The sequence below is a fragment of the Lampris incognitus genome, chromosome 20 (genome assembly GCF_029633865.1).
Source record: "Lampris incognitus isolate fLamInc1 chromosome 20, fLamInc1.hap2, whole genome shotgun sequence".
NCBI lineage: Eukaryota > Metazoa > Chordata > Actinopteri > Lampriformes > Lampridae > Lampris > Lampris incognitus.
In genome coordinates this window covers 17,402,858-17,425,943 of record NC_079230.1, presented here as the reverse complement: position 1 = coordinate 17,425,943, position 23,086 = coordinate 17,402,858, and the positions used below count along the sequence as shown (strand labels likewise).

The 23,086-nt window shown below is 42.3% G+C and overlaps 1 protein-coding gene across 1 annotated transcript in view; it reads left to right on the top strand.

The window, feature by feature from the left end:
* Window positions 1-23,086, top strand: part of LOC130130616 (tenascin-N-like) — a 36,553-nt gene that overhangs the window by 5,790 nt on the left and 7,677 nt on the right. The window contains exons 3-6 of the mRNA XM_056300360.1: window positions 2,752-3,012; window positions 4,757-5,017; window positions 10,685-10,945; window positions 19,790-20,050. Coding sequence (XP_056156335.1) covers window positions 2,752-3,012; window positions 4,757-5,017; window positions 10,685-10,945; window positions 19,790-20,050 — 1,044 coding nt within the window. The remainder of the gene's footprint in view (window positions 1-2,751; window positions 3,013-4,756; window positions 5,018-10,684; window positions 10,946-19,789; window positions 20,051-23,086) is intronic.

The following is a 23,086-nucleotide window of genomic DNA, read 5'->3' as shown; positions in this document are numbered from 1 at the left end:
AGCCAATCCTTGATGTAATCCCACCTCCACCTTAAACCCATCTGTCATTCCTATGACACACATCACCACTGTCACACTGCCCTCATACATATCCTGCACCACTCCTACATACTCTGCCACTCCCGACTTCCTCATACAGTACCACACCTCCTCTCTTGACCCCCTGTCATATGTATTCTCTAAATCCACAAAGATACAATATAACTCTTTCTGGCCTTCTCTATACTTCTCCATCAACATTCTCAAAGTAAACATCACATCTGTAGTGCGCTTTCATGGCATGAAACCATACTGCTGCTCACTAATCATCACCGCTCCTCTTAACCTAGCTTCCGCTAATCTTTCTCATATCTTCATGCTGTGACTGGTCAACTTTATACCTCTGTAGTTACTACAGCTCTGCACATCACCCTTATTGAAAATCGCTACCAGTATGCTTCTTCTCTACTTCTCAGGCATCCTCTCACTTTCCAAGATTGTGTTAAACAATCTAGTTAAAAATTCCACTGCCATCTCTACTAAACATCTCCATGCCTCCACAGGTATAGCATCAGGACCAACTGCCTTTCCACTCTTCATCCTCTTCATAGCTTCCCTCACTTCCTCCTTTCTAATCCACTGTACTTCCTGATTCACTATCCCCACTTCATCCAACCTTCTCTCTCTCTCATTTTCTTCATTCATCAGCCCCTCAAAGTGCTACTTCCACCTTCTCAGCACAATCTCCTCGCTTGTCAGGACATTTCCATCTCTATCCTTGATTGCCCTAACTTGCTGCACATCCTTTGCAGCTCGGTCCCTCTGTCTAGCCAATCGGTACAAGTCCTTTTCTCCTTCCTTAGTGTCTAACCTCTCATACAACTCACCATACGCCTTTTCCTTTGCCTTTGCCACCACTCTCTTCACTTAACGCTGCATCTCCTTGTACGCCTGTCTACTTTCTTCATCTCTCTGACTATCCCACTTCTTCTTTGCCAACCTCTTCCTCTGTATAATTTGCTGTACTTCCTCATTCCACCACCAAGTCTCCTTGTCTTCCTTCCTCTGTCCAGATGACACACCAAGTACCTTCCTAGCTGTCTCCCTCACTATTTCTACAGTGGTTGCCCAGCTATCCAACAACTCATCACTACCACCCAGTGCCTGTCTTAACTCCTGCCTGAACTCCACACAGCAGTCTTCCTCCAACTTCCACCATTTGATCTTTGGCTCACTCTCTTCCTCTTCTTGGTCTCCAAAGTCCTCCTACAGACCACTATCTTATGCTTTCTAGCTACGCTCAGCCCTGTCAGCACCTTGCAGTCTCCAATCCCATTCAGATGGCACCTCCTTCATAAGATATCGTCCACCTGTGTGCACTTTCCTCCACCCTGTGTTCCTCCCTCTTCTTGAAATATGTATTCACCGCAGCCATTTCCATCCTATTTTGCAAACTCCACCATCATCTGTCCTTCCACATTCCTCTCCTTAACACCATACCTGCCCATCACATCCTCATCACCTGTTCCCTTCATCAACATGCCCATTGAAGTCCACTCCAATCACCACTCTCTCCTCCTTGTGTACACTCTCCATCACTTTATCCAACTCACTCCAGAATTCTTCTTTCTCTTCTATCTCACACCGAACTTGTGGGACATATGCAGTGATAACATCCATCATCACACCTTCGATTTCCAGCTTCATACTCATCACTCTGTCTGATACTCTCTTCATCTCCAACACACTCTTTACATACTTTGCCTTATGAATTACCCCTACCCCATTTATCCTCCCATCCGCACCATCGCAGAAGAGTTTGAACCCACCTCCAGTGCTCCTGGCCTTACTCCCCTTCCATCTTGTGTCTTGCACACACAGTGTATCTACCTTCCTTTTCTCCCTCATATCAGCCAGCCCTCTCCCTTTACCAGTCATAGTGCCAACATTCAAAGTTTTGACTCTGACCTCCACACTCCTACCCTTACTCCTCTTCCACTGCCTCTGGACATGCCTTCCTCCTCTCTTTCTCCTACGGCCAACAGTAGCATAGTTTCCACCGGCACCCTGCTGGCCAACAGTACCGCTGGCAGTCGTTGGTAACCCGGGTCTCAACTGATCCGATATGAAAATCTGATTTATGATCCACATATTTGAGTTGGCAAAGGTTCAAGTTTCCTTTTCAAGTCCCCATATGATTGCAAGCTTGAAGAAAGTGACACAATCTGACCTCTACTATTAGCCCCCCCCCCACACGTGTGCGTGCATGCACACACACACACACACTATAATTTTTCCCTGTAGTCACTGGAGTCAGATAGTTGTAGGGCTGTACAATAGAGATCAAAATGTGTCACGTGATAATTTCAGCTTGATAGTTGACAGCCTATTTATCGTTAAATGATAATGCTAGCAAATCTATTATGCTATAGGTGACATCCAAATAAACCAAGTGCCACTGAAAATAATTTTTATTTCAATGAAAAATGGAACAGCAGAGTAGAATAGAACGTTTGAGAGGAAAATGTCAGCCTACACAACGATGGGAACACTTAATGCGGATCAGCGATGGGGATAATTAATGTGGATATGTGTGAAGACGAGTGGAATTGGGGAGTGAAATTTAACATGACATCTGATGTATTTCAGGTTACCAAAAAGAAATGAGAGAGTACAGCTCTCAAAAATCGAGAGAGGCACAGATTTCAGAAGTTGGACAGTAAATCTGAATTTCCAGTTTAGATTGAAACATTTTTATTTTGTTGTTCACAGACCCCATCCCTCCAGAAAATATAACAATTTCTCAGGTCACGAGTGTCTCAGTCTCTTTAAGTTGGGACACACCAGCTGGTGAAGTGTGGGGTTACAACATGAGCTGTTCCTGTGATGACGAGACTGTCCAAGAGATGACAACACACTCAAACAGCCATACCTTCTCCAGCCTGACACCAGGAGTGGAGTATTGCTTCCATGTTTCCACACAGCTGAAGAATGGAACCCTAAGCGAATCTGTTGTGACCGATGCATACACAAGTAAGATAGACGTAAAAATAATAATTGTAAAAATTACAAGCAATTGTGGTGCAAGTCCCTTGGGTTAGATGTAACTCATGTACAGGTTAGGAGAGTTACTGTCAGTATGTATTGCAGTACAGATGGAATGAACTGATGTTTGTTGACTGCGACTTTCTGCTAGAACTAGAAGGCAAAGTCATTCAGAATTCGAGAGGAAGGTTGGGGATGGGGAAGAATTGAGGAGAGATGAAGCGGAGAAGAGCTTGCAGATGTGATGGGCAATAGAGAGCTTATCCATGTAGTAGACATTTTTATCAAGGCTCTTCAAATAGAGCAGTTGGTTAGATGTAATATATTTTGGATGTTTGTTTTCTCTGTACTCATGCCATATGTTTTTGCTACTCAGGGTTCGGCCTAGCTTCCCAAAGAGCATCATTTAGTAAAGGGCATGGGGTGCAGCTTGAGCTAGAGGGCAAAAAAGGGTTAGACTATGGGCTGGCTTTTAGGGTTTACCCTATGGTAGCAATTGCACAGTCAGTATCAAAAGCAACAAATTCTTGTATAGGAAAAATGTTGGAAAAATATTGATAGGGGACAGGAAGTGAGTGTTGTGAGAGAAGGTGATAGTAAGAGACATTGGGGTTGCAAGTGGAAGAGAAAATGGTGAATTGGAGGAAGAAGTGGCTGGACATGTGAAAGGACGTAACCATGAGGTCTGAGGCAACACAGCTATGCTTTAAGATTAGGTCCAGTCATGTACCGTCCTTGTGATTTGTGGCAGAAAGGTACTAGCAAGAGTTAAAGGGAAAGTTTACAAGATGGTAGTGAGACCAGCTATGTTGTGTGGTTTGGATGTGGTGGCACTGATGAAAAGACAGGAGATGGAGCTGGAGGTGGCAGAGTTGAAGCTGCTAAAATTTTCGTTGGGAGTGATGAAGAAGGACGGTATTAGGAATGAACATATTACAGGGACAGCTCAGGTTGGACGGTTTAGAGACAAAGCAAAAGAGGCAAGATTGAGATGGTTTGGACATGTGTGGGGAGAGATGCTGGGTATATTGGGAGAAGGATGCTGAATATGGAGCTGCCAGGGAAGAGGAAAAGAGGAAGGCCAAAGAGGAGGTTCATGGATGTGGTGAGGAAAGACATGCAGGTGGCTGGTGTGACAGAGGAAGATGCAAAGGGGGCAGAAAGAGATGGAAGCGGATGATCCGCTGTGGCGACCCCTAATGGGAGCAGCGAAAGTAGTAGATTTATCTTCCTTGTGGGGGGCAGAGGTATGAAGGAGGGATAAGTCAAAACAAGCCAGGAGATGGAGGCGGTAAGATCCTGCTGGATATTAAGATAGAGGTTACATTTACAGAGAATGAGGAATTATGTACCATCTTCAGGCTGTTGACAAAGCATCATGTTAAGCTCCTCAGCAAAGGGGTCTATAGAGAGTCAGGATTAAGAGCGTCACTGGTTGAGTAATCAAGACATTGTGAGTTTCAAGGATGGTTAGAGTAAGAGTTAAGGAAAGTGGAACATGTACGTATATAGTAGTACGTGTAGCGAGTATGCCTATGCCATCACTTTGGAAGTGCAAGGGGAGTGAATTCATTGAATGGATGTAAAGCCCTCTGAGACATTAACTGTGATTTAGCACTATACAAATAAACTTGACACGACTTGACTTGACTAATCTGAAATGCCGCTGCATTTTTTGTCAATGAATTGGAATTTCCAGTTTGGGTTGAACACTTCCTTGTATTGTTCACAGAGCCCAACCCTCCAGAAAAGATGCAAATTTCTCAGGTCACTATTGACTCAGTCTCTTTGAGTTGGAACACACCAGCTGGTGAAGTGGGGTGTTACAATCTGAGCTGTTCCTGTGATGGGAAGACTGTCCAAGAGGCAACAACAGACTCAAGCAGCCATACCTTCTCCAGCCTGACACCAGGAATGGAGTATTGCTTCCATGTTTCCTCACAGCTGAAGAATGGAATACTAAGCAAATCTGTTGTGATCTCTGCACACACGAGTAAGTTATATCTGAAATAATAATAATAATAATTTAATAAATGAGAAAATGATGGGGCAATGGTTAAGATGTTAAAGCAATTATACTGAGGACTATAATTGAAATTCATTTTGGGATAGGTCAACAAAAGTTAATGGGATAAGTGTGTATCAGCACATTTGCTCATGTACATTTATCTCATCACTTATCACTTTGAGAGTGTAACACACTATCCCCCCGCCAATGAATTTGCAAAAATAAAAACATTTTAAAATAGATATAGCATATAACACAGTTCCATTTACTCATTGTTTTCCAATATTTAAAGCCACATTGTGTAATTTTTGGCTGGACCAGCCAACAGGGCCTGCCCTACACCCGCGAATGTCTATCTGTGATCGCCTGTCTGTGATCATGTTAGAGTGACTGAGTAAGTTGGGCCGCTGAATCAGGTGACCCAACAACGTCACTGAAGTTACACGATTGGTCAGCCAACCAACGATGTTGCTGGCAAACATGTAAGTGGTAGTTTCCGTATTGGCCATTGCTCAAAGTAAATCGGTGCAGCGGTTCCAGCTCCTTCCACATTTATCACACGCTAATGAACGGAATAGCTAGCTGCTCGTGGATACTACTGAAACGTTAAGAATGGAGTAATTTGCTGCTCTCTCCACATCTGGTTACACACTCTCACAGTCCAGCACAGAGCAGAGTAGGAGAGAAAACAGCTGTCCATGTGCCAAGAGGCATAAGGGACAGTTAAATCACCCCAAATAACAATCACTCTGGCAAAACACTCAATACAGAGTGAGTCTTAGAAGAACGAGAGACAGCCACAGACAGAAACAGATGAAAGAGGAGGGGGAAATAAGAAATGACTAGAATAGTTATAATTACAATTATGTTAAGTTCTTTTTCAAATCAAACATCCCAAGATGTGAGTGGAAAGTATCGTTCTTGCAACTGTATTTACTTTTTTTTTTTTGCTTGCACATAGCTTAACCATGTCATGTGATATGCTACTTCAGTACACTTTAACAACAAATGTTACTGGGACCACTACAGAAAATTAAAGATGAACATTTAATATCCAGGAATTCACACTACAGACACTACCACTGACTGTCGTTGTAACAAATTGGCCACAATTTCAAACTGACAATCCCTGGAACAAATTGGCCATAGTTTCAAACATTGACCATACACAGTCCAGCCATATACTAGGTTTTGACCTAGTCATCTTTTATTAATATGCTAAGATTTGGAGTTTGTACACATCAAAGGAGACCTCTGGCGCTTCATTACTCCATTGTTATCGCCTCAAATGTTCTGGTACGACAAGCATTGGCAGTATTGTAATGATACCAGTGAACAAAATGTGATGCTATATTCACATGCAGGAAATTATTTGCTACAATGCATGATAAATATGAATGTGGGACTTTAGATGCTTTTTTTTTTCTTTTCTTCAGGAATGGCTTTTTTGTGGTAGCAGTTGCAGCAAATATACAAGTGGTTCATTGCTGAAGAAAACACATCTAAAATTCTATGTTCATTTTTATCATGCTTTGTAGCGAGTGTAATTTCCTGTGCATGAACAGTCATGTCTCATTTGATAAATTTGCACAATGTTGCTTTAAATCATTACATTTTCTGTAGCAGTCTGAAGTGGACATGGATTCGGAGTAGTGTGTAATTTCCTATTTTGACATCATGTATTGCCAAAAATTAGGGCAACATACAAACAACAACCATAGTGATAGCAAACTGTAAAATTCTCCACATTATTTCACTGGTAACATGTCTTTGTCAAGTACAAGTAAAAATAGAAAGGTTTACCTTGAGCATTGGAAATATAATCCAGAATTTACACCAAAGCACTTTTTTTTTAAAAAGTCGAATTTTGGCAATTTTACATGCCTAGCATGTGTTGAATGTGTTGCAGTGGCTAAAGAATATGATTTACTTGTACTTATAATTTACTGACATTACAAAACAAGCCACCCAATATTTAGCCTGCTACAAGGTGAGAACACAAGACAAAAGATCAAAATCTTGAACAAACCTCTGGTGAGTCAACAAAGCTTGTCTGAAAAGAGACAAAAGAAGTTGGAGGATGCTGCCATTGCAAACTATGGGATTGTCAAACTTGCCTTGAAATCTGTCTGTCCCTTATTTGATGGTGAATTTGTGAGAGACTGTATGATGGGAATACATGACCTACTTTAACCACAGGCCAAAGATGTCTTTAAGAACTTTCAAAAAAAGGCATTTACTGACACTTTGTGATATGGCTAACAATTCATATGATCAGTTAAAAGGCACAATAAATTACATCACATTTTTCTACTGTTTTGGGTGAGCGCACAGACAAAACCAACATGGCACATTTCTCAGTATTTATCATTTATTATTTCACCAAAACATAAAGTCTATCAAGAACTTGCATCACTCAATCCCTTGCATGGCAGAACAATTGGGTCTAAAATTACAGTTCAAAAATATGATCGAGGATCTGAATTTACCAAGAAATAAGTTAGATGCTTTGACAGCCGATGGTGCTGCTGTCATGATTGATGACACGAAGGGTATCATTGTCTATCTCAAGAGGAATCCAGGATCTTGCAAAACAACAAATGACTAACAAATGGGCAGCCCATCAGGAATCAGGAACACTTTATTTGTCATTTCATTTCATGAACTTGCGCACATGAAATGAAATGAAATAAAATATTGTTTCCCCCAGCCCACAACAGTGCAACACAAAGACAAAAACACATATCAAAAAAACTGCAAGAACACAGATATCCAAACTAACACATATATCCAAACTAAACAAAAAAAAATCACTGTCCAAGGGAATGAACGCCAGCCAGGATTTCTGTCGGAACTACTGGTCTGCATGGGCTAGCAGTTAGCTTAGCCTGCCTCGCTTCCGCATCCTTTCAGACTGCCACCGGTGTTGCCTCTTCGGACGCAGCTTCGGGCAGGGGCCATGGTCCTTGGGCCCACTGGATGCAGCAGACCAGGCTCCCTCAGCTGATCCAATGCCAGCTCTCCCAGCCAGACACCCTCGACACACCTCCCTGCACTCCACACAACGACACCAGAAACACCACAGTCAATGCCAGGCGAGGTCGCGGCCAGACCATCCTCGGTATTATCAGAACTGCCAGTCTGCATGGGCTAGCAGTTAGCTTAGCCTGCCCCGCTTCCATGTCCTGTCAGACCGCCTGCAGTGTTACCTCCTCGAGTGCAGCTTTGGGCAGGGCCGTGTTCCCTGGGCCCACAGGATGCAGCAGACCAGCTGATCCAGCGCCAGCTCTCCCAGCCATCAAACGAAGACAAAACTTAGATGCAGACATGGACAACGACATTGTATGGACAGTACTGGGTGAGGCCGCTGCAAATGCGAATTCGCACCGCCGTCTTTCCACACCAGTACTGGGTGAGGCCACTGCAAACGTGAATTCGGGTTGCCGTGGCCCAGTGGTTAGCACTGTTGCCTCACAGCAAGAAGGTCATGGGTTCAAACCCCAGGCCGTCTCAGGTCCTTTCTGTGTGGAGTTTGCATGGTCTCCCCTGTGTCTGCATGGGTTTCCACTGAGGGGCTCCAGTTTCCTCCCACAAACAAAAGACATGTAGGTTAGGGTTATATCAGGGTTGCCGTATAGAACTGAATCAGCAGTTGCTGAGGCAGTTTGAACTTCTCATCATCATATTGCTCATGATGTGGCAGACCACACAGTTGCCTATTAGTTTCATCCTCTGCACAGACTGCAAGTAGCTTGTATAGTTCTAGGTCAGTCCAATTTCAATATATTCTTACTTTTGCTGTTTTACAACAAAATCTCCTGCTTTAGATCAACCCCTTCTCGAAGCATTTCACAAATACATTCCTTGGGGAGTGCCAGAAGATATATAGATAAGGCTGCATGTTTGAATGGAGTTTCAGAAAGTAAGGGCAAAATAGTAGTAGCAAATGCCAGAACCTTGGAACCCAGAGGCTACATCATCTGACGATGATATAGCTCTGGGGACAACACCCAATATTTCATGGCCTCTGGTGTAGCTGCTGGCTGCTTGCCTCCATTTTCTATGAAAACTTCCTCTTCCATGTGCCCGTCATTGTTTACAGTTGGATTAACAATTTGAAATGTGAGAAAGGAGTTGAGAGATGATGTCTACGACCGGATTGTTTCACAAGTAGTCGACAAGAGTCGAATGTTTTTCTACACTACACAAACATTGATACTTTTTATAAGTGTTTTAGGTCCAGACGATATTTTGGACAGTGTGTTCTGCCTCTTTCTCTCCCCACATGGACTGTTACCAACAAGCAACCAAAACATGTTACCGTAGAAATCACCGCCTACTCAAACATGATTGGCCAGAAAGCTTCCGATTCCAAAATCTTGTTAATAGCTCCAAGTGTTTCATATTAATTAAAAAGTGCCAATAGCCAGGTTAAGTCTCATTTCAAAACTACTTAAGGATTAAGGTAGACCTGGAAGAGGAAAGGATTTAGGACTCGGTTGAAGGAAGCAAGAGAGTCTATAGCTTTGATTGAGGCTGGGAGTTAGTTCCACCATTTGGAGGCCTAGTAAAATAAAGCTTAGGACCTGGAGCTTGTTGCTTTTGGACTAGGCACAAATAAAAGCCAACCAGGGATAGAACGATGAGGGAGAGTGAAAGTGTACATTGTAAAAAAGGTTTGCAGGTAGGCTGATGAAGTTTCTTGAAATGTACAGAACCTAAGCAGCAAGGTTTTGAACTTTAATGTTGGCAACAACAAGAAGCCAATACAAAAACACAAATAGAGTGGGTGATTTTCACATTGAGGCAGTTTGAAGACCAATCACACAGCATCAAATTGGATTCTCAAATTTGAAGACAAAAGGTAAAATAACTCAGGTTTGTGGGTTATCAAGCCAGATGACAAAGTTACATGTCAAACTTTTTTTTGGGGGGGGGGTTCCCCCCTTTTCTTCCATTTGGACTTGGCCAATTACCCCACTCTTCTGAGCTGTCCCAGTCACTGCTCCACCCCCTCTGCTGATCCGAGGAGGGCTGCAGACTACCACATGCTTCCTTTGATACACGTGGAGTCGCCAGCCGCTTTCACCTGACAGTAAGGAGTTTCGCCAGAGGGACGTAGCATGTAGGAAGATCATGCTATTCCTCCCAATTCCACCTCCACCCTGAACAAGTGCCCCAACTGACCAGAGGAGGCGTTAGTCCAGTGACCAGGACACATACCCGCATCTGGATTACACCTGCAGACATGGCCAATTGTGTCTGTAGGGACGCCCAACCAAGCCAAAAGTAACATGGGGATTTGAACTAGCCATCCCTGTGTTGGTAGGCAACGGAATAGACCGCTACACTACCCAGATGCCTACATGTCAAACTTTTTGACCCAAGGATGTTTATAGAGAATCTAGAGTAAGAGCTTTGATGGGTTGAGTGATGCACCATGTTGGTTAAACTGGGAGGTAAGGAAACTGGAGTATATTTCCAGCTTGCTGTGGTGAGTAAGTCAGTGCCACCACCTCATCCAGAAGTATGAGTAGAGGGAATTCATTGTGTGAATGTAAAGCCCTCTGAAACTGCAACTTAATTCACACTTGTACAAGTAAACTTGACATTTCAGTTTGGACTTCATGCTTTTCATTTCATTCTTTACAGAGCCCATTCCTCCAGAAAAGATAACAATTTCTCAGGTCACGATTGACTCGGTCTCTTTAAGTTGGGACACACCAGTTGGTGAAGTGTGGGGTTACTGTGTGAGCTGCTCATCAGATGGGAAAACTGTCCAAGAGGTGACAAAACACTCAAACAGCCATACCTTCTCCAGCCTGACACCAGGAGTGGAGTATAATTTCCATCTATCCTCACAGCTGAAGAACGGAATCCAAAGCAAGTCTGTTGAGACCTCTGCACACACAAGTAAGTCAATAATTTTGATGATCATGTCAAAACGAAAACAACATTGTCAAGTGCATTTTGTTCACTTTGAATAATAGTAACATGAGACTCAAGTTACAAAGTAGATTGAAAAAGTTACATGTGTGTATGTCTGTATAACAGACATCATCAGTAAATGATATAAAGTGCAGGTGGTAGAAGGACACAGTAGTAGACACTGGTGACACTATCAAAGAAAGTTGAATCAGTTAATCTGGACACGTTTATTGACAGAAATGTTTCATCACTCATCTAAGTGACCTCTTCAGTCTAAACTGACTGCAGGTATCCCCACCCTTATAAACAATACAGTGGCATAAGGGTATTATAATATATAGAAAACTGTTGCCCAAAACAAGTTGTCTGAAGTGAAGTAAAGGTTTCTTAAACATTAAGCCTGGCTCATCAGTTTGTATCAGGGAATCGTCACACCCCTATTGTTTTCATCTTTTGCTGGCACCCATACTAACATGTACTCTGGCTCTGCCAAATGACGGAAGCTAATCAGGTATGTGTTTGGCTAGTATACTTGGATGGGAGACCTCCCGGGAAAACTGAATTGCTGCCGGAAGGGATGTTGGTGGGCCAGTAGGGGGCAGTCTTCCCTCTGGTCCTAAAGCCAAAAAAACCCAACAACAACAAATATCAAATCTCAATGCCCCAGTGCAGTGACGGGGACACTGTGCTGTAGGAGATGCCGTCCTTCGGACGAGACGTTAAACCGAGGTCCTGACTCACTGTGGTCATTAAAGATCCCATGGCACTTATCGCAAAGAGTAGCGGGTTCCCTGATGTCCTGGCAAAATTCCCAACCTGGCTCTCTCCATCTGGCCACCTAATCATCCCCCCCATGTAATCAAAAATCAAGAACAATTTATTGTCATCTCCATTATGTACTTGGGTACACGAAAGAAATTAAATTTCATTTCATCCAGCCCACAACAGTGCAACACAAAAGATAAAAACATATCCACATTTCCAAAAACGACACCACCAAAAAGATACAAAAACAGAGAGCAAAGCAAAAGAAACTCAAAAAAACAAAAACACAGTTAACAACACAGTCCATTCAGTGTAACACAGTCCAAAAATTGGCTCAATGATTCCTCCCTCTCCACCTCAAGCTGATGAGGGGTGAGTGTTCTGGCACAAAGTGGCTGCCCTGTATCACTCAGGTGGGTGCGAAACATTGGTGGTGGTTGAAGTGAGTTACCCCCTTCAATGTGAAGTGCTTTGGGTGTCTTGATAAAGCGCTATATAAATGTAATTATTATTATTATCATTATTATTATTATGATCTTATCTTGAAAGTGCCACTAGCCATTTGAAGAGTCTATCTTAGAAACTATTCAAGGATTAAGGCAGACCTGAAAGAGGACAGATTTTAGAACATTCTTGGTAGAAGTCAGCGAGTCTGTATCTCTCATTGAGGCTAGGGTTTGTTTCACCATTTACAGGCCAGGCAAGAGAAAAGTCTGGACCTAGAACAAGTTGCTTTTGGAGCACGTATAGATGGTGGCTTGCAAGAGGTAGAACAATGAGGAAGAGCAGAATTATTCATGTAAACAGCTGTATTGAAATGTTCATAAGAATAAATATAAATGGTGCAAGTTATATCACAGAAAGCCAGTGATGTTTACAGTATGAAAGACACAAAATAAATGTTTAACGTCTCTAAAGTCCACCCGGATGCCTCCTTAAAATACAACACTGAATCAGTACAAGAAAATGTGTTTCTATTTAAATCAGAATTCCTATGTAATCATGCTGTAATGGTCTTACCACCCCACTTTGCATGGTAAAGAAGATGAAGTCTTCTCAAAATTAAGATCATCTAACTGGGTAGTTCCCCACCTCCTGAAGGTAGAGGAAAAATCCATCAATGTCCGAGGGGTTCCATGAGTATCCACGGGTTCAATCTGGTATTATCAGGGCACAAAAAAAATAAAAAACCCAGCCTGTATGATACAACAGGGACAGCCTATAGAATTCAAGGAATAATAATTATGGGTATTTGGTAATAATTTAAAATTAAAATTTTTTGAAATATTTACTGTATAACAATGTGTGTGTGTGTGTGTGGTGAGACAGTGAAAAAAACATTGATTGAGCTGCTTTGTTCTCCGTCAAATTGAAATTACCTTCTTCGATGTAATACAAGTACGCTAAAAGAATATTAGCTATTGAACTAGGCTGTGCCATCGGGGTGCATATGGGGTTCTGTGAAACGCCATTATGAACATGTAATGAACGTCACGAGTTCACGACACTTTAAATTCAACTGTCGCTCCAACTTATATATATATATAAAACTTTGTTAAAAGAAACACTCAATGGTAGAAAAAGTGCTCAGCAAATAAGGAGAAAAATAATGCAGTGACTAATTATGAGACAGGCAGCTGATGATTGCTTATTGCATGAAACAGGCTTGTACTGTCTCATAAAAAATTTACTTGAGTCACTGGAATATACACTACCGTTCAAAAGTTTGGGATCACCCAAACAATTTTGTGTTTTCCATGAAAAGTCACACTTATTCACCACCATATGTTGTGAAATGAATAGAAAATAGAGTCAAGACATTGACAAGGTTAGAAATAATGATTTGTATTTGAAATAAGATTTTTTTTACATCAAACTTTGCTTTCGTCAAAGAATCCTCCATTTGCAGCAATTACAGCATTGCAGACCTTTGGCATTCTAGCTGTTAATTTGTTGAGGTAATCTGGAGAAATTGCACCCCACGCTTCCAGAAGCAGCTCCCACAAGTTGGATTGGTTGGATGGGCACTTCTTGCGTACCATACGGTCAAGCTGCTCCCACAACAGCTCAATGGGGTTCAGATCTGGTGACTGCGCTGGCCACTCCATTACCGATAGAATACCAGCTGCCTGCTTCTGCTCTAAATAGTTCTTGCACAATTTGGAGGTGTGTTTAGGGTCATTGTCCTGTTGTAGGATGAAATTGGCTCCAATCAAGCGCTGTCCACTGGGTATGGCATGGCGTTGCAAAATGGAGTGATAGCCTTCCTTATTCAGAATCCCTTTTACCCTGTACAAATCTCCCACCTTACCAGCACCAAAGCAACCCCAGACCATCACATTACCTCCACCATGCTTAACAGATGGCGTCAGGCATTCTTCCAGCATCTTTTCATTTGTTCTGCGTCTCACAAACGTTCTTCTTTGTGATCCAAACACCTCAAACTTGGATTCATCCGTCCACAACACTTTTTTCCAGTCTTCCTCTGTCCAATGTCTGTGTTCTTTTGCCCATCTTAATCTTTTTCTTTTATTGGTCAGTCTCAGATATGGCTTTTTCTTTGCCACTCTGCCCTGAAGCCCAGAATCCCGCAGCCGCCTCTTCACTGTAGATGTTGACACTGGTGGTTTGCGGGTACTATTTAATGAAGATGCCAGTTGGGGACCTGTGAGGCGTCTGTTTCTCAAACTAGAGACTCTAATGTACTTATCTTCTTGCTCAGTTGTGCAACGCGGCCTCCCACTTCTTTTTCTACTCTGGTTAGAGCCTGTTTGTGCTGTCCTCTGAAGGGAGTAGTACACACCGGTGTAGGAAATCTTCAATTTCTTAGCAATTTCTCGCATGGAATAGCCTTCATTTCTAAGAACAAGAATAGAATGTCGAGTTTCAGAGGAAAGTTCTCTTTTTCTGGCCATTTTGAGCGTTTAATTGACCCCACAAATGTGATGCTCCAGAAACTCAATCTGCTCAAAGGAAGGTCAGTTTTGTAGCTTCTGTAACGAGCTAAACTGTTTTCAGATGTGTGAACATGATTGCACAAGGGTTTTCTAATCATCAATTAGCCTTCTGAGCCAATGAGCAAACACATTGTACCATTAGAACACTGGAGTGATAGTTGCTTGAAATGGGCCTCTATACACCTATGTAGATATTGCACCAAAAACCAGACATTTGCAGCTAGAATAGTCATTTACCACATTAGCAATGTATAGAGTGTATTTCTTTAAAGTTAAGACTAGTTTAAAGTTATCTTCATTGAAAAGTACAGTGCTTTTCCTTCAAAAATATGGACATTTCAATGTGATCCCAAACTTTTGAACGGTAGTGTATATATATCCATCCATCCATTGTCTTAATCGCTTATCCTGCTCAGTGTCGTGGGGATGCCGGAGCAGTCAATGGGCGGCAGGTGGGGAGACACCCTGGAGAGGCCGCCAGGCCACCACAGGGCCCAGACACACACACATACACACACACACACACACACACACATTCCTAGGGACAATTTAGTACCACCAATTCACCTGACCTACATGTCTTTGGACTGTGGGAGGAAACCGGAGCTCCCGGAGGAAACCCATGCAGACACGGGTAGAACATGCAAACTCTGACCCGGGATGACCAACCAAGGTTGGACTACCCCAGGGCTCGAATCCAGGACCTTCTTGCTGTGAGGTGACTGCGCTAACCACTGTGCCACCGTGCCTCCCTTATAGATATACATATATATATATATAAAATCCAGTGATTCAAGTAAATTCTTTGAGACAGTATGCTTGTACTGTCGCATAAAGAATTCACTTGAATCACTGGATTATTTTGCTCATTTGTTGAGCACTTTTCCTACCCTTGAGTGGTTCTTTTAACAAAATTATATACACTACCGTTCAAAAGTTTGGGATCACATTGAAATGTCCATATTTTTGAAGGAAAAGCGCTGTACTTTTCAATGAAGATAACTTTAAACTAGTCTTAACTTTAAAGAAATACACTCTATACATTGCTAATGTGGTAAATGACTATTCTAGCTGCAAATGTCTGGTTTTTGGTGCAATATCTACATAGGTGTATAGAGGCCCATTTCAAGCAACTATCACTCCAGTGTTCTAATGGTACAATGTGTTTGCTCATTGGCTCAGAAGGCTAATTGATGATTAGAAAACCCTTGTGCAATCATGCTCACACATCTGAAAACAGTTTAGCTCGTTACAGAAGCTACAAAACTGACCTTCCTTTGAGCAGATTGAGTTTCTGGAGCATCACATTTGTGGGGTCAATTAAACGCTCAAAATGGCCAGAAAAAGAGAACTTTCATCTGAAACTCGACAGTCTATTCTTGTTCTTAGAAATGAAGGCTATTCCATGCGAGAAATTGCTAAGAAATTGAAGATTTCCTACACCGGTGTGTACTACTCCCTTCAGAGGACAGCACAAACAGGCTCTAACCAGAGTAGAAAAAGAAGTGGGAGGCCGCGTTGCACAACTGAGCAAGAAGATAAGTACATTAGAGTCTCTAGTTTGAGAAACAGACGCCTCACAGGTCCCCAACTGGCATCTTCATTAAATAGTACCCGCAAACCACCAGTGTCAACATCTACAGTGAAGAGGCGGCTGCGGGATTCTGGGCTTCAGGGCAGAGTGGCAAAGAAAAAGCCATATCTGAGACTGACCAATAAAAGAAAAAGATTAAGATGGGCAAAAGAACACAGACATTGGACAGAGGAAGACTGGAAAAAAGTGTTGTGGACGGATGAATCCAAGTTTGAGGTGTTTGGATCACAAAGAAGAACGTTTGTGAGACGCAGAACAAATGAAAAGATGCTGGAAGAATGCCTGACGCCATCTGTTAAGCATGGTGGAGGTAATGTGATGGTCTGGGGTTGCTTTGGTGCTGGTAAGGTGGGAGATTTGTACAGGGTAAAAGGGATTCTGAATAAGGAAGGCTATCACTCCATTTTGCAACGCCATGCCATACCCAGTGGACAGCGCTTGATTGGAGCCAATTTCATCCTACAACAGGACAATGACCCTAAACACACCTCCAAATTGTGCAAGAACTATTTAGAGCAGAAGCAGGCAGCTGGTATTCTATCGGTAATGGAGTGGCCAGCGCAGTCACCAGATCTGAACCCCATTGAGCTGTTGTGGGAGCAGCTTGACCGTATGGTACGCAAGAAGTGCCCATCCAACCAATCCAACTTGTGGGAGCTGCTTCTGGAAGCGTGGGGTGCAATTTCTCCAGATTACCTCAACAAATTAACAGCTAGAATGCCAAAGGTCTGCAATGCTGTAATTGCTGCAAATGGAGGATTCTTTGACGAAAGCAAAGTTTGATGTAAAAAAAATCTTATTTCAAATACAAATCATTATTTCTAACCTTGTCAATGTCTTGACTCTATTTTCTATTCATTTCACAACATATGGTGGTGAATAAGTGTGACTTTTCATGGAAAACACAAAATTGTTTGGGTGACCCCAAACTTTTGAACGGTAGTGTATATATATATATATATATATATATATATATATATATATATAGTATATACATCAACACGGATACAGGAAAAAAGATTTTAATGCATAGCAGTACAGGCCTGTTTCGTGCGTCTCACACTCATCAGCTGCTAATGTTTTTTTCCCAAAGAATCATACAGTTATGTTGCCCAGCATCACGCCCTTAATTTCGGTTGGACAGCGACCAATCAGATGGGGAAGCATTCAAATTATAACAGCCAATGGGGTAGGTACTTATGATGCACAGCAACCAATGGAGGAGTAGAAAACATTACAACCAATGGGACTGGGGTTTGTTTTGAAAAGCATTTAGGGGCCAGGGCACTGTTGAAATGGCGTACATTAAAAACCTTGTTATATTTCCATATACCTTGTTATATTTTTAATGTGTGTATATATATATACACTACCGTTCAAAAGTTTGGGGTCACATTGAAATGTCCATATTTTTGAAGGAAAAGCACTGTACTTTTCAATGAAGATAACTTTAAACTAGTCTTAACTTTAAAGAAATACACTCTATACATTGCTAATGTGGTAAATGACTATTCTAGCTGCAAATGTCTGGTTTTTGGTGCAATATCTACATAGGTGTATAGAGGCCCATTTCAAGCAACTATCACTCCAGTGTTCTTATGGTACAATGTGTTTGCTCATTGGCTCAGAAGGCTAATTGATGATTAGAAAACCCTTGTGCAATCATGTTCACACATCTGAAAACAGTTTAGCTCGTTACAGAAGCTACAAAACTGACCTTCCTTTGAGCAGATTGAGTTTCTGGAGCATCACATTTGTGGGGTCAATTAAACGCTCAAAATGGCCAGAAAAAGAGAACTTTCATCTGAAACTCGACAGTCTATTCTTGTTCTTAGAAATGAAGGCTATTCCATGCGAGAAATTGCTAAGAAATTGAAGATTTCCTACACCGGTGTGTACTACTCCCTTCAGAGGACAGCACAAACAGGCTCTAACCAGAGTAGAAAAAGAAGTGGGAGGCCGCGTTGCACAACTGAGCAAGAAGATAAGTACATTAGAGTCTCTAGTTTGAGAAACAGACGCCTCACAGGTCCCCAACTGGCATCTTCATTAAATAGTACCCGCAAAACACCAGTGTCAACATCTACAGTGAAGAGGCGGCTGCGGGATTCTGGGCTTCAGGGCAGAGTGGCAAAGAAAAAGCCATATCTGAGACTGACCAATAAAAGAAAAAGATTAAGATGGGCAAAAGAACACAGACATTGGACAGAGGAAGACTGGAAAAAAGTGTTGTGGACGGATGAATCCAAGTTTGAGGTGTTTGGATCACAAAGAAGAACGTTTGTGAGACGCAGAACAAATGAAAAGATGCTGGAAGAATGCCTGACGCCATCTGTTAAGCATGGTGGAGGTAATGTGATGGTCTGGGGTTGCTTTGGTGCTGGTAAGGTGGGAGATTTGTACAGGGTAAAAGGGATTCTGAATAAGGAAGGCTATCACTCCATTTTGCAACGCCATGCCATACCCAGTGGACAGCGCTTGATTGGAGCCAATTTCATCCTACAACAGGACAATGACCCTAAACACACCTCCAAATTGTGCAAGAACTATTTAGAGCAGAAGCAGGCAGCTGGTATTCTATCGGTAATGGAGTGGCCAGCGCAGTCACCAGATCTGAACCCCATTGAGCTGTTGTGGGAGCAGCTTGACCGTATGGTACGCAAGAAGTGCCCATCCAACCAATCCAACTTGTGGGAGCTGCTTCTGGAAGCGTGGGGTGCAATTTCTCCAGATTACCTCAACAAATTAACAGCTAGAATGCCAAAGGTCTGCAATGCTGTAATTGCTGCAAATGGAGGATTCTTTGACGAAAGCAAAGTTTGATGTAAAAAAAATCTTATTTCAAATACAAATCATTATTTCTAACCTTGTCAATGTCTTGACTCTTTTCTATTCATTTCACAACATATGGTGGTGAATAAGTGTGACTTTTCATGGAAAACACAAAATTGTTTGGGTGATCCCAAACTTTTGAACGGTAGTGTACATGTGTGTGTGTGTGTGTGTGTGTGTGTGTGTGTGTGTGTATTCATATACATATATGATGTATTTGGTAAGAGTTTGGAGGAGCGAATTAATTACTTTTAATGCCACTCTCTCCTTGGAGTGGAGGCTAAAGTCAGTCGGAGTGAGGGAAGAGGAGGGTTGGGGGTAGGTTATTAAGGTGGATTTTATATCACAGAGGCTGAGTATTGATGTACCATCTTCAGGCTGTTGACGAAGTAAAATGTCAAACTCCTCAACAAAATGGTTCTATAGTAAACCGAGAGTAAGAGACAGTGCGATACTGGATTGTGGTCTGAGTGAGCAGTAAGGAAACTGGAGCATATCTCCAGGTGTCTGAAACCAGTACCATCACCTCATCCATATGTATGAGGAGAGTGGATTCATTGTTTGAATGTACAGCTCTTTCACCTGACTACCTGACCTGACTCTCAAATACAGGTGCAGCTGTTTGGCAATGAATTCCAATTTTCAGTTTTGATAGAAATCTTTTCATTTTATCATTTACAGAGCCCAACCCACCAGAAAATATACAAGTTTCTCAGGTCACGAGTGACTCAGTCTCTTTGAGTTGGGACATAGTAGTTGGTGGAGTGGAGGGTTACAGTGTGAGCTGTTCCTGTGATGGGAAGACTGTTAAAGAGCTGACAACACACTCAAACAGCCATACCTTCTCCAGCCTGACACCAGGATTGGAGTATCACTTCCATGTTTCCACACAGCTGAAGAATGGAATCCTAAGCGAATCTGTTGTGACCTCTGCACACACAAGTAAGTAAATAATGATAATAGCCGCAAGCGTTAATGAGCGGGGTCCAAGCACTTAGTGCAATGCGCTTTAATACATAAACTTAGTGAAAACTCTTGAACATGTGTCTCACATTTCAAGTTGATAATCTCAATGCGATCATGAGTTATTGGGTTTGTTTTTTTTTCATATTAGCTATTTTGCTAAAATGTGATTGGCTTGTATATTGAAACCATATGAAATACCACAAATTAAAAAAATTTAAAAAAACTTTTTCCAGCTTGCCCCAGAGATGTGCTGTACAAAATTTGGTGACGATTGCTCAAAATTTGTAGGAATTGCAAAAAAACAGATTTGGACAAAATTCAAAATGGCAGAAAATCATACTAGGCTCAAATGGATCTTGCTTCAATCTTTAGACTTGGCTGGACCCACAGAGTCCAGAGGGGAAAAAAGAACATTCTGAGATTTATGGTTCAAAAGTTATAGGCCAAACCATAATGTTTGTTGATATACAGTGCATCTGGAAAGTATTCACACCCCTTCACTTTCCCCACATTTTGTTATGTTACAGCCTTATTCCAAAATGGATTAAATTCCTTTTTTTTTCTCATCAATGTACACACAATACCCCATAATGACAAGTGAAAAAGGTGTTGTAGAATTTTTTGCAAATGTATTAAAAATAAAAAACTGAAATATTGCATGTACATAAGTATTCACACCCTTTGCTATGACACTCAAAATTGAGCTCAGGTTCATCCTGTTTCCACTGATCATCCTTGAGATGTTTCTACATCTTGATTGGAGTCCACCTGTAGTAAATTCAATTGATTGGACATGATTTGGAAAGGCACACACCTGTCTATATGAAGGTCCCACTGTTGAAAGTGTATGTCAGATTAGAAACCAAGCCATGAAGTCAAAGGTATTGTCTGGACCTCCGAGACAGGATTGTATCGAGGCACAGATCTGGGGAAGGGTACAAAAAATCTTCTACAGCTTTGAAGGTCCCGAAGAGGTCTCCATCATTCATAAATGGAAGAAGTTTGGATCCACCAGGACTCTTCCTAGAGCTGGCCGCCCAGCCAAAGTGAGCAATCAGGGGAGAAGGGCCTTTGTCAGGGAGGTGACCAAGAACCCGATGGTCACTCTGACAGAGCTCCAGCATTCCTCTGTGGAGATGGGAGAACCTTCCAGAAGGACAACCATCTCTGCAGCACTCCACCACTCAAGCCTTTATGGTAGAGTGGCCAGACGGAAGCCTCTGCTCAGTAAAAGGCACATGACAGCCCACTTGGAGTTTTCCAGAAAGCACCTAAAGGACTCTCAGACCATGAGAAACAAGATTCTCTGGTCTGATGAAACCAAGATTGAACTCTTTGGCCTGAATGCCAAACGTCATGTCTGGAGGAAACCAGGCACCTCTCATCACCTTGCTAATACCATCCCTACAGTGAAGCATGGTGGTGGCAGCATCATGTTGTAGGGATGTTCTTCAGCGGCAGGAACTGGGAGACTAGTCAGGATCGAGGGAAAGATGAATGGAGCAAAGTACAGAGAGATCCTTGATGAAAACCTGCTCCAGAGCGCTCAGGACCTCAGACTGGGGTGAAGGTTTACCTTTCAACACGACAATGACCCTAAGCACACAGCCAAGACAACGAAGGAGGGGCTTTGGGACAAGTCCGTGAATGTCCTTGAGTGGCCCAGCCAGAGCCCAGACTTGAATCCCATTGAACATCTCTGGAAAGACCTGAAAATAGCTGTGCAGTGACACTGCCCATCTAACCTTACCGAGCTTGAGAGGATCTGCAGAGAAGAATGGGAGAAATACCCCAAATATAGGTGTGCCAAGCTTATAGCTTCATACCCAAGAAGACTTGAGGCTGTAATCGCTGCCAAGGGTGCCTCAACCAAGTACTGAGTAAAGGGTGTGAATACTTATGTACATGCAATATTTCAGTTTTTTATTTTTAATAAATTTGCAAAAATTTCTACAAAACCTTTTTTGCTTTGCCATTATGGGGTATTGTATGTAGATTGATGAGGAAAAAAAAGGATTAATCCATTTTGGAATAAGGCTGTAACATAACAAAATGTGGGGAAAGTGAAGGGGTGTGAATACTTTCCGGATGCACTGTAGCGCCACCATCTGACCAATCAGTATATTTTTATATATAGCAGCAAATTTGGGGGGGGGGGGGTAGCCCAGGACTGCCACAGCTGGGACGCGAACCCATATCTCCTGCACCGCGGGTGACAACATTAACCAGTCAACTAAAGGGTCCGACCCGTTAGCCAAGGGCTACCGAGCCTATTCATCCGTGATTGTTACATTGCCCCCTTCCTTCAGGAAGGGTATCCCTGGCCGGACCGTCACAGCCGGGACACGAACTCGTGTATTCCGCACCGCGAGCGACAACGGTAACCAGTCGACTAAAGGGTCTGACCCGTTAGCCAAGGGCTAATGTGTCTACTTATTCATGTACGTTACAATATATATATGTATATCCATCCATCTATTAGCTGGAGCCTATTCCAGCAGTCATCGGGCAGCAGGCGGGGAGACACCCAGGACAGGCCGCCAGGCCATTACAGGGCTCTCTCTCTCCCTCTCTCTATATATATATATTATTTTATTTTTTTGTCTGAGTAGTGGGTGAGATTTCCAACCTATCTGCCAAGTTTGGAAACTCTTGCTGAGACACAGATACTTTTAGGGCAAAATAATAATAATCCTAACAAATACAACAGAGTTCCAGAAGCTTCTCTGCTTGGAGCCTTAATTATAATGATAATAATAATCAAGAATAAATGGACAGTTTGTTCCTTTAAGTGCTATTTAGAGTTTACCTAAACCGTGTATCACTTTTGTGAGTTTCCTGCCTTCTCAACATGATAACCATCTATAAATGCTGGGCTGATCTTGGGACCAAGAGATGCAAGTATAGAAGCTAATAACATTATTGATAGGTCCATTCAATTAAAGGGTGGCCATAAGCAAGCCCTGATAACAGTCAGTTTTTTTTTTTGTTTTTTTTTTTTGCTTATAGCCA